Below are 12,507 nucleotides of genomic sequence, written 5' to 3'. Positions count from 1 at the left end.
TGTATAATAGGACAAAGACTTAGAATTACTATCTGAACCACACTTGGAGCCAGTGGAATCTGTGATTTTCTGTGGTGACACTCATATTGTTAACGAGGAACTTAGAGATATGTCTTACCAGATTTGGTATTTTTGTAGTGGTTGTGTCAAATCCTAGATAGAGTGAGTTATGAGTAGAACATGGAAATGATGAAAGTGGATAATGTCGACTGGGTCTATGTGAGAAGAGTGTATAAGGCTTCATAACTGGATAAGCTGAAAAAAGGAATTTCTCAACACTTCAGCAATCTGTGTATCCTGCAAAACCCGAAGCGTAATACCTTGATATCTAAATGCCAAAATGATGTTTTAAGATACGCACCTGAATCTATATTTGCGTTGAAATACCAAAATAATAATTTGGCCTAGTTGAAATTTGGCCAGGTTACCAGAATTGACACATCTACTCTTACACAATAAAGCAACATGAGATCTTTAATAATTGCAAATCAATCCCAGCTCTAACTGCAGAGGTCCTCCAACATGATGCAAGAAGTTTGGTCTGTTACAGATTCAGAGACAAGAGTGCCACCTACTGAATCAAATCCAATGTTTCCTGCAGCTAGGTTTTCCTGAGAGTTCTCCCATCCAAGAACTGACTCAATTTGATCCTGTGCAGTTTGCAAGATCAGACAGGATCCCAGCATGAGGTGGCTGATTTTAAGATGGCACCTTCTACTTAATTAGAATATATATTACTATTAATATTGAAAATCTTGTTATTAGCTTTTAGGAAACTGCATTAACCTAGTTTTGCTGTTTCAGATGAGGGCACAGTTGTTATGCTAAAAAATTCAGCTAAAACTATTACAGTAGATTATGGAGTAAGGCTGTCAAATTTATTTAACACAACACTAATCTGTTATAGATTGTGGTGCCAACTGGTCTAAATGACATGTCTAATATTTATGAAATAATTACATAACAAATCATTCTGTAACCTCTTTTGTAGATAGCTGCATCATCAGATTTATGATGAATTAATTTCTCATACTTGGAGCCTGCACGGATCCCTTTCAATTTGTATTAAGTACTTGCTCTTCATGGGTTAGATATTTATCCCTTTAAATTAAGAGTAATATTTAAATTTATATTTTCAATTATGAAATATATGGGCAATGGTTGCCCATAAAGATATGGGTTTAATTTTTTAATTAGATGAGTGGCATCAGAACACACACAGTAGCTCGTGACAGGACATTTTAAATACTGCAAGTAAGATTTGAATCAAACTTTGAAGCAGAAAGCTTATCACCTTGATATTAGCGGGCCAGATTCTGATACCCTTCTTTATGTTGAACAGCACCTTACTCCATGAGTAGTCCCATTGATATCAGTCACTGATGCAAAAAACTGTTGCAGTCTGCAACATTTTAGAATTATGTTTATAGGGGTGAGATAAAAGTCCCACGTCTAGTTAGTTACTTATTCAGGTACCTGAATGGGTACTGTCAATCTTCCAGACAAACTTATGCTCCTTTTGGAACATTCCATTTTCTTACGGTGAAAGTAGGTAAATTTGGGGACCTCTATACTTCTGCATATTTAGCTAATTTTAATTGAGTGATTAGTGTTTTCTAATCATTATAGACCTGATCCTGCACCTCCTGAAATCAATGAAAAAGCTCCCTTTGACTTAAATGGTGCAGACTCAGGCCCTATATCAGCCATAGAGGGGTTTTATTTTATTTTATTTTATTTTATTACTGTGGAGAGAAAAAAAGCTGCAGGAGAGGACAAGTCAGTGAGAAAGGAGCACAAAAATCTCATCATTGTTATTGGTTCAATTACTTGCCAGTTAAAGAGAAAATAGGAACACTCATCTATTGTGCACTGCTATTCTACTTTGCAGAAAAAAACATTAAATATGTATGATTTTTTGTTTAGATTTAAAGCTTTGGAGGAATTTATTGCTGGTGCACTTATTGCTGAGCAGGTCTTCTCTGCTATAGGTCTATTAACTGACCATTTTGGAATTACTTCTGATCTAGGCATAGGACACAAAACAGCAATTCAGGAAAAATGCTATAGTGTATTACTTCAGACAAAATAAATTAACAGATCAGGAAAATATTTCAATAAAGTAATAAAATAAGTTAATTAGAATTCCAAATTCTGTCTGAAGTAAAATACAGTCCACAAGAACATAATACCATTGATTTTTAGGCACAACTCCTCACTGATTTCAAAAGGGAGCTCTGCTTGAACACCAATGATATGCTATAGTCCATGGTTTATAATGTACTTATTTGCTGGTTGATTAACAATGTATTTATTATAAGTATTATATTTTAACTTGGTCATGTTGCATCTCCTTTTCTTTTTTTTCTTTTTGGTGGTACCATATATATTTAACAATATACACAGAGCATTCAACTGGCAATCTGATTGGCCCCCAAACACCCCATTCTCAGGGAGAAGGAGAGAGGGCCCCTGATGTTTCCCGATACCTAAAATTCCTAATATCCTTTCTATCAAGTTTTTGGAGGGTTCACAGTAAGAACCTTGATTCCTAAATACTTCTCTTTCTTTACCCCACACAAGTGACTCTGCTGGGGCTTCTGATGCCTCAGGATAGTAGTGGCCTCTATGGATTCTGCACGGGAGAAATGAGTGTCAGGGATCCACAGTCAGTGAAATGTCCAGAGCACTTTGGCCCATATACACAAATATATTGATTTCACTGGAAGCTAGGAGCCTAAATATCTTGGTAGATCTAGGACTTCCGGACTACTCAAGACCTCCTGTACTCTGCACCCCTTACTGTACCATCATGACAACCTGAAGATCAGTCAAGCCAGAACAGATCAGGAGGCATCGGGGTGCTTGAGGATTTGGCACAGAATACACAATGGTGTGATGTGATATGAATGTTCTATTGGCATGAGACTAGTATGACTGCATTACTCGTGGCTGGTGGAAATTAGGATTATGCCTTTAGCATGGTTGTGAGATTCTATGGATGATGAAGTGGAAATCTAGGAGTCTTTAAATCCTGCAGCATCACAGTGAGATAGCGTTCACTTTAGAAAAACCTAGAGGGAATGTCTGAGAATCAAGTAACAGCAGGAACTACCAGGCTATCAAAGTCAGGCACACATATTTAATTGTGTGGGACCACCGAGGTTAAGACTTTGCCTTTTAGTTACTTAGTATTAAAGTAAAGGTAGCTTCTTGGGTATGTTTTTTTTTTCTGGGTGAGTTTCCTGTTTTACAAATATTGTTGCTATTTGTGAAAGTAAATTAAACTTTTATTGTACTTTCCTCTGCTGGGAATATTGCATGTTATTTGGAAAACTAACTGAATTAACTGTGTCTTTGATACATGTTACAACCTGATTCATCAAGGTACTTAAACAGCGTGGTGGGGCAAAAAGTGTATCAGGCCCGATGTGAGCTACAGTATGAAAGGCCCTTTGCCAGTCAGCCTTGAGGGGCTCATATTCTCTTTTAATTGTAAGAACACAAGCAGAAACAATGACATTAACTTGCTTCATGTTCTTAAGGTGAAAGATTTTTGCTACAACACTCACTATTCATATAGGTTTCAGAGTAGCAGCTGTGAAAGATCTATGGGACTAGAACCCAGGCCTGCAGAACGGGAAGTAGCTGACATTCCCACTTCACCACTAGGGGCCATGCAGAGCTGTATCCAAGAAGCACTGTGGAGATTAAGCACTGCAGGAAGTACTTCCAAAATGATCCAGAATAATAGCACCCTGCAGCCCTCTGATTGGCTCATGCTCACTATTTAACCCTGGAGGGTGCCCCAGGGAATTGTCTGGACACCACAGAGGCTTCTGGCCTGTGATGATGCCAGATCTCACTTTGCTTTCAGTCTCTCTAGTCTCTGACCCCAGCCTGACTCCGACCCTGACTCTTGCCTTCTGATTCCAGCCTAACAACTATGTCTGGAGTCTGATCCTAGCCTGACTCTTGCTTATTGATCCCGACTCTAGTGATTACTCTACTCCCTGCTCTCTGACTGCGACCTTGCGGCTGTCCTTGACTTGTGGACATCAGCCTGTGACTTCTATGCAACACTGCCTATGTCCCAGTCCCTTACAATTGGGATGTGTTTCTTTTATTAGGGCTTAGAAGACTCAAGTATTGCAACTGTCTTGAATCTCAGTTTGTTCATTTCATTTAATTATAAACCACTCCAGGTAATTTATTATTAATAATGGGTTTACAAGCTTTTATTTAAGTCATTGTGAAGGCTTCTAAGTTACTGGGTTATTTTTGTCTTTAGATTCCTTTTAAAATTAAAAGCAAAATAGGTTTAGATCAGTTTATCCTCTTTGCCACAGTTGCCTGCAGGACAACAAGAAAAACAAAACTAATTTCAGAATGGTATATACGGTACAGCATATTTCTATCACTTCTGTAAAGACTGCTATTATTGGGATCATGTTTCTGAACAGTCTCAAAACAGGATTTCAAAAAATGTTACACATTCTCATTCATGCATTTCAGAATACGATAATTTAGGACAAATATGTAAATCTTTCCTTTGTTTTTAAGGGAATGATCTAAATGACTTCAGGACCAGGTACACAGTTCTGAAAGCAATACTTAAGTCCAATGCAACACAGAAAAGTTCTTAAGCATGTTCTTAAGTTTCATTGAATTAAAGTTATGTATTTGCTTAAATTCTTTCCTGAATCAGGGCCCAGGCCCTGATTCAGGAAATGATACTGAGGTAACATTAAAAGACAAAAAAATTGTACATGAACTGCATACCTAGCACTGGCTATCTCGCCCCTAACTGGGCATTCAGTTGCACTCACTTGCACCTGAACATTTCCAACAGATGTTACTTATAGATGAAATTCTCTTTGCCTGTGCAAAACCTAAGAAAGTTGGGTTTTTTGGGGAGTGAGGTATTTTTAAAAACATCCTTTTCCAGTATTGTCCACAGGGTGTTAATTTATATTTATTAAAAACCAACACAATATAATTGACCTTCCACATGTGACCATACCAAGTAAGGCCCTGATCCTGTAAAAAAGCAGTGGCTCTCAATCTTTCCACATTACTGTACCCCTTTCAGGAGTCTGATCTGTCTTGTGTACCCCCAAGTTTAACCTCAATTAAAAATTACTTGCTTACAAAATCAGACATAAAAACACAAAAGTGTCACAGTACACTACTACTGAAAAATTGCTTACTTTCTTATTTTACCATGTAATTATAAATCAATTGGAATATAAATATTGTACTTACATTTCAGTGTATAGTATATAGAGCAGTAAAAACAAGTCATTGTCTGTATGACATTTTAGTCTGTACTAACTTTGCTAGTGCTTTTTCTGTAGCCTGTTGTAAAACTAGGCAAATATCTAAATGAGTTGATGTACCACCGGAAGACCTCAGTGTACCCCCATGGGGCATACGTACTCCTGATTGAGAACCACTGCTGTAAAGATTTATGCACATGCTTAGCTATATGCACTGAGAGTCATTGAGACTATTCACAGTATGTAAAGTTAAGCATTTGCTTAATCTTTGCAGGTTGAGGGCCTACCAGCATGATTGTATCCCTATACCCCATTTCCATCCTTCTCACCAAGCAGATTATGGTTCCTTATTAGCCTTCTGCGTATCATTGTATCTCCACCCCACTGCATGTTCTCACAAATCACAACTGCACAAATGATTTAAACGGGTCATGACTCATCACATCGCATGGAAAAGTTTAAAATGAAAAATAAAGTCATTAAAATAAGAAAGACAGTTATACCATTTCCCTTCATACCCTCCTATTTTTTCTTCCCCTGTTTCAAGAAAACACTATTGTTGTGATATTTATGAGTCAAATTATGTAATGGCATCCAATAAAACTGGAATTAGCTATTTTAGTTGTTTGTGAGGATACCATACTATGACCTTATTGTGTCTTCTTGGACCCCCCTCCCCCCCCCCCGCCTTCATTTGTCTATTAAGTGGATGTAATTATACTGAATAAAGCTAAGGGGGCTTGTCTGTTTATATAGGAGGATTTTCTTGTATTGGAATGTAACTGTGAAGAATTAGCTGACATAATACTGATCACAGTTGACCCAGCCAATGTAGAGTAGGACAAATTGCAGTCATCATTCGGTCAGCTAACTTGATCACAATCATGTTTAAACACAATACAATTTTGTAATGCAGAGCATCCAGCTGTAAGAAGATGAATCTTCCTTAGAATACGACTGATTGATTGATTTATAGATGGGGTCTGTCTGGGATTCACCGATTTTTAACATATTCAAAAGCTCTCCATGAGACAGACCAATTTTTTGGTAAACATAGTTTGGTTATATTTTCAAAATGTTAGAAGAAATCTCTTTTAAAAAAAAATTGCACAGAAACCTTTTTTGCATATGAAAATCACTGCGTCTCATGTTACATGGCTCATTGTGATGTAATTTCTTGCAGTCAGTGAGTACTGATGTCACATTATCAACTAATGTAGGTGACAAAGCTTAATTAATTAGAATATTATATTAGGGAAAATATATTAAATTATATATACAACTATGCTTTTAATCACTGACTACCCTGGTATTTGTTAGACACACTTGATAAACAAATCCTTACTAGAAACCCCTGATAAACTGCCTACACTCTTACAGCAGCTTCTGGAGCAACTGATATGCTGGTATTCTAAGCACTGTGTCAATTATAAAGGAATTTGCCACATAACAGATTCACATTTTTTCTTTTGTCCATGCATTGTGTGTGCGTGTTTGTTTTTTAAAGATCACAATCCGATTCCCAGTTGATAAAATTATTAGGAAAAGTGACATACTTGGTATCTGAGACAAGGGCCATGTCTACACTACAAAATTAAGTTGATCTAACTTATGTTAGCATATAACTGCCGCCAGAGCCGTCCCTAGGGTACGGCAAATCGGGGCGCCCACCCCCCTAGGGACAGCCCTGGCTGCCACTGTAATTACATAGCCTGTGCATGTCTATACTTTTCTCCTTGTGTTGGCGGTGCGCATCCTCACCAGCAGCACTTGTATTGATTGTACTGTCAGTGTGGGGCATTGTGGGATGGCTCCTGAAAGCTAGTAACAGTTGACGTAAGCAATGCAGTGTCTACACTAATGCTGTGTTGATCAAACTACATCGATTTTGACTCTACGTCTCTCACGGTGACCGGGTGGTGACCGGGTAGCTAAAAGTTCGGACGGCGGCACAGCGGGGCTAAGGCAGGCTCCATGGCTCTGCACGGCTCCCAGAAGCGGATGGCATGTCTGGCTCCTAGGCAGCGGGGCCAGGGGGCTCCACGTGCTACCCCAGCCCTGAGCGCCGGCTTCGCAGCTCCCATCAGCCAGGAACTGTGGCCAATGAGAGTTGCGGGGGCAGTGCCTGCAGGCATGGGCAGAGCTCCCTGGCCCCTGTGTCTAGGAGCCGTCTGTACATGCCAGCCACTTCTGGGAGCCGACTCAGGTAAGTGCCGCCCAGCTAGAGCCCACACCCCAAATCCCCTCCTGCACCCCAACCCCCTAACCCTGAGCCCCCTCCCGTACCCAAACTCCCTCATGGAGCTTCATACTCCCTCCCGCACCCCAACTCCCTATCCCATCCCTGAGCTCCCTCCCACACCCAAATTCCCTTCCAGAACCCGCACCCTCTCCTGCACCCGAAACTCCTCATCCCCAGCCCCATCCCAGAGCCTACACCCCCTGCCAGAACCCACATCCCCTCCCGCACCCCAACCACCTGCCTCGGTCCTGAGCCCCCTCCTGCACTCCGAACATCTTGGCTCCAGTCCAGAGCCCCCTCCTTCACCCCAAATCCCTCATCCCCTACCCCACCCCGGAGCACACACCCCTCAACCGAAGACCTCACCCCTCCCGCACTCTTAACCCCTCATCTGTGGCCCCACCCTGGAGCCCATACCCCCAGCTGGAGCACAAAACCCCAGCTGGAGCCCTCACCCTTTCCCACACCCCAACCTGTTGCCCCACTCTGGTGAAAGTGAGTCAGAGTGGGAGAGAGCGAGTGACAGAGGGAGGGGGGATGGAGTGAGTGGGGGGTAGGGCCTTGGAGAAGGGGTGGGGCTTTGGGGAAGGGGTAGGGTGGGGGGCGGGGCTAAGGTGTTCGGTTTTGTGAGATTAGCAAGTTGGCAACCCTATCTACAGTGTACACCAGACCAAAGTAGGAGGGAGTTTGGGTGCTTGGTCTGGACTGGGGCAGGAGGTTGGAGTGTAGGAGGGGGTGCTGGATCTGTGAAGGAGTTCGGATGCGGGGTCTTGGCTGGGATAGGGAGTTGGGGTACAGGAGAGCATGAGGGGTGCAACGTTTACCTCGGGCGGCTCCCGAAAGCGACCCACACCCTCCTCTGGCAGCAGGTCCTAGGCGGGGGTGGGGCGGAGGGGTCTCCATGCGCTGCTGCCCGCAGGCAGAGCCCCCACAGCTCCCATTGGCTGCAGTTGGCAGAGTCCGCGCTCGGAGTGGGGGCAGCACGCGGAGACACCCCTCCCCCTCAGGGGCCGCAGGGACGTGCCGGCTGCTTGCAGAAGCGTAGTGGATGGGCAGGCAGGAAGCCGCTTTAGCCCCGTTGCACTGCCGGTGTTGGGTCACCCTCGCAGTTATATAAGTATGGTAAAATTATAATCAAGTAGTAGTAGAAATAAAGATAGATATAAGAGTTGTATAGGCATTGTAAAAGGTTATGAATATCCGTTCCATGCTGTACTATTATTTTGAATTTCACTCTGTAACAAATGCAAGGCCAAAGTGCAAATTATCTCAGGGTGGTACAGGACTGAGTTAATAGGCTATGCAAGGAGATGATAAGAATGGCCCGTACAGGACAAAGAGTCTGTGCTGGAGAGTGATAAGAACTTTGAGGAAACAATTCTGTTCTTTAAAGCAACACCCTGACGCCCTTCCTCCCCCGCGGGGGCCCCTTATCATGCCTATATAAATCTTTGTAACCAAAGAGGGGAAAACAGTGGGATAAAACTTGTTAAACCCAAAAAAGTCATTAGACTGTGTTTTTAAGTACAAGAATGAATAATGAGTGCATGGAATTGAATGTCTGAAGCAGGTAAATAAATGGTTAGTAAATGGTGCGAACCTAATCCTAAGAATTACAACCTTGGTATCGATGAGCCGAAGAATATGCAGAGTGGAGATAATCGGATGAACCCCGGAGGGCAAACCGGAATCCACCCAAAACGCATCAAGGAAGAACAAGAAGATAACACCTAGCCGTCATGAATGTACCACCTGCTGATTGAGCTGATTGATGGTCATCTCAATTGTAAATTCAACATGATGAAGCAACTTCCATAGCTTTGTATTGAACCAGAGACCTATAAAGATTGGACCCTGGGACTGTGTTCTTTGAGTCTGGTTCTGTGACCACCCTCTGGGAGCATCGGATGCGCATCTGACAACGACTTGGCTCCACTCTCGTGTCCAGGCCACCTGGCCAGTGACTTGGCATGAGCAACGTCTAGGCTGGTAACTATAACAACCTCTTTGCAGAACCTGTGTGAATGTCTGTGTGCGTGAATGGATCTATATAGGAATTGCATATAGTAATGTTTGGTTGTATTTACAATAAATGTGACGTTTCTTTTGCCTTATCCCTCTCATAAGATCCTATTGGTATTATTTTATTAGCGTAACACTGGTGGTGGTGACAGGGGCCCCGTGCTCTTCTAAATAGCCTGTGGTCGGCATGCATGGCCAGGAGGGATGCTCCGGGGAAAGCACGCGGGGGCGGTAGGCAGGGCCGCGAGAGAGATCTGGCCCCGAACTTTGGTGGAGCTGGGCCTCTGTGCTCTCATATTGGTGGAGCATGGACACCACGGGCCCATACAACTTGCCGCCCCCAGCTTCCTTCACCTCGCCACCCCACCTCCTTGGCCCAGTGGCTAATCCGCCACTGCTTACAGTGGCACACGTGTGCTGCTAAGGTAGGCAATGTAGCCATTCTTTGTCAATAGGGGAGAGCTCTCCTTCCGACAAAATAAAACCACCCCGAATGAGGAGCGGTAGCTTTGTCAGTGGGAGAGCGTCTCCTGCCGACAAAGCGCTCTCCACACTGGCACTTTTTGTCGGTAAACTTTTGGCCCTAAGGGGATGGTTTTTTCACACCCCTGACCGACAAAAGTTTTACTGACAAAAGTACAGCGTAGACACCGCATAAGACTGTGCCTACACTACCACCAACTTCGATAAAATTTATGTCACTCAGGGGAGTGAATATTCCCCCATCCTGAGCGACATAAGTTACACTGACATAAGCGCTCGCGTGCACTGCGCCATGCCGGTGGAAGAGCTTCTCTTGCCTACCTGGCTTATGCAGCTCGCGCTGGTGGGTTTTTTATGCGGACGGGAGAGCTGTCCCCCAGAGCCTCTTCGCCACAGAGCTGCAGTGGCTCAGCTGCGCCGGTACCGCTGTAGCCCGGTAAGTGTAGACGTGCCCTTGCGGCTGTGGCCCAGATACTCCCGGGACGTGGTTAGGTTTCTCTCCCTCGATGAGACAGAAAAGTGCAGCACCCCCTCCCTTCTCCCTTGGGGCGCCTGGGGGCAAGCAGGGCAGCAGCGCAGAGCACCTCGGAGCCGGGAGGGCTGAGGGGGAGCCCAGCTCCGGCGCCCGGCACCAGCCCCAGCTCCCTGCCTCCCCCACTACCAAACAGCGGTGCTGCCGCAGCCGGCTCCCACTTCCCCTTCGCCGGCGGCTGACAGCGCTTGCGCCGCCCGGCTCCTCCTCCGCTTGTGCTCCCGCCGCTGCCCCGCCATGGCCGCCTCCTCCTGCCGCCCCGCTCCGCCGCGGCCCGCCACCCACCTGATCTTTGACATGGACGGTCTCCTGCTGGGTGCGTAGCCCGCGGCTCCGCTGCTCCCGGCCGGCCTCGGCCCGGGGCGCTCTCACGCCAGGCTGCGGCCGTGCGGGGCAGGGCGGTTCGCCCCCTTCCTGCTGCCGCGCCCGGAGAGGGGACGGGCGCTGCCGCCTGCGTCCCTGCCCCGGGGGTGGTGGTTGAGTGGCGCCTTCCCCGGGGCGCCCTCCGCTGCTAGCCCTCCCTCTGCGGGGGCAAGCTCGGGCTGGGTCCCTGGGCGGCTGCTGCTGCAGCTCAGACCATTGCTTGGCTCTCCTGTGCCCTCCTCACTGAAACCGGGTGTGCTGGGGTAGCTATGGAAGACGAGCCTGCTGCTGTGGGGATGAAAAAGGTTTGCCGACCCCAGCCTGAGAGAGTCCTCCGGCCTCCTTGGCGCACAAGCTACCGGCCTGCAAGCCAAGCATCTGGTCTGAGGTGGAAGCAGTGGCACGAGTGACAGCTCCAGGGCAGTAGGCAGGACTGGGGCAGATGTTTGGAGAAACACATTCTTAGTAGAAAAGTTGGTGTGTAGGTTAGGTCTAATCTCACCTGGGTTTGTTGCTTCCTGTAATAAGTAAATAAAACATACTGTTCCACAGTGCTACCTTGAACAACTACAGCTCTACAGTAGTGCTGTAACACTGGGCCTTGAGTTCACTAGCTCCTGGGACTGTCCGTGTATTTAAGCACATACACAAATACCTGCGGGATGAGAGCCTTCTTTTGCACCACTACTGTAGATTACTGTAATCCGTGTGTTTGGATTTTGGTTCTGATAAGTATTTGCCGTGTCATAGTGTAGGAAACCAAACTTTTCACCTGGAAGAATTCTGGGAAAGCGTGGTTTGAGCATGTATGCTTTTCCCCGAAGAGAAGGAGGAAGAGAGTGGTCCTTTCGGTTTAGCCCACCATGTAAATTATTTGTTCTGTTTCCCTTCTGGAAAATATCTATTTTTACCCTTCCATATTTATTGTCTCCATTTAATTTAAAGGGACATCAATTTAAAAATATTGTGCAAACAAATTTATTTACCTGTGTACCATAGTACCTTACATTATATAAGAAAAGAAAGAATATTTAAAGGCTTATTAACCTGTTACTATTCAGGCATTTTCTTCAGTTTTTGCAATTCTCTCATCAGGGACAGTGCCAATCAGTGAAGTCAGTATCACTTGTTTATATTCAATTTCACTTTCAGCTTCTAAGTGCTGTACTGCAGGGGGAAATTAATTTGTCTAAAACCCACTGTTCTCATAGATTTTTTTTTTTTTTAAGAAAATATTTCTATTGGTCTTTAGGATTTTTTCTTTGTAGTTGTTAGTATTTTTAATTTAAATAGAAGTTTTACAAACATCTAGCAGCCCAGATGTTCCTCTAAGTAAAATAGGCTAATTTACCAACATGAGTAAAAGTTTACTCCCGAGGGAATTCTGCACACAATATTTTAAAACTCTGCACATTTTATTTGTCAAATAAGTGTGGACGCTCCAGCATGGCATTGGCTGCACAGAGGTGGAAGATCACTGTGGAACTCCCCCTGGGACACAGACTCAGTGGTGAGGCTGCACCCACCCTGATACACCACAAGGACCAGGCCTGCCCCAGAAACACCCCAGTCCCTGCCCCTCTGTG

The 12,507-nt window shown here is 44.7% G+C and overlaps 2 protein-coding genes across 9 annotated transcripts in view; one reads left to right on the top strand and one right to left on the bottom strand.

The window, feature by feature from the left end:
* The window catches only part of STS (steroid sulfatase), a 176,982-nt gene extending 165,725 nt beyond the window's left edge, over positions 1 to 11,257 (bottom strand). For 2 of the 7 annotated variants that reach the window (XM_043537774.1, XM_043537778.1), the window contains exon 1: positions 10,844 to 11,251. Coding sequence is in view for 2 of the 7 variants with exons in the window: in XM_043537778.1 (XP_043393713.1) it covers positions 10,844 to 10,857 (14 nt within the window). In the remaining 5 variants the exon portion in view is untranslated. Of the gene's footprint in view, positions 1 to 10,297; positions 10,317 to 10,347; positions 10,473 to 10,843 lie in introns of those variants that run through there. The other 5 variants (XM_043537779.1, XM_037899791.2, XM_037899795.2 and 2 more) reach the window with 5 other exon arrangements.
* Positions 10,679 to 12,507, top strand: part of LOC102946013 (pseudouridine 5'-phosphatase) — a 137,576-nt gene continuing 135,747 nt past the window's right edge. Inside the window, exon 1 of one of the 2 annotated variants that reach the window (XM_043537780.1) lies at positions 10,679 to 10,874. In XM_043537780.1, the coding sequence (XP_043393715.1) occupies positions 10,796 to 10,874 (79 nt within the window). In that variant the 5' untranslated portion in view covers positions 10,679 to 10,795. The remainder of the gene's footprint in view (positions 10,875 to 12,507) is intronic. The other variant, XM_037899816.2, reaches the window with a different exon arrangement.

This window comes from Chelonia mydas, chromosome 1, assembly GCF_015237465.2.
Source record: "Chelonia mydas isolate rCheMyd1 chromosome 1, rCheMyd1.pri.v2, whole genome shotgun sequence".
Taxonomy (NCBI): Eukaryota; Metazoa; Chordata; order Testudines; family Cheloniidae; genus Chelonia; species Chelonia mydas.
Note: the sequence above shows the minus strand (reverse complement) of the source record. Positions and strands in the feature narration are given on the sequence as shown.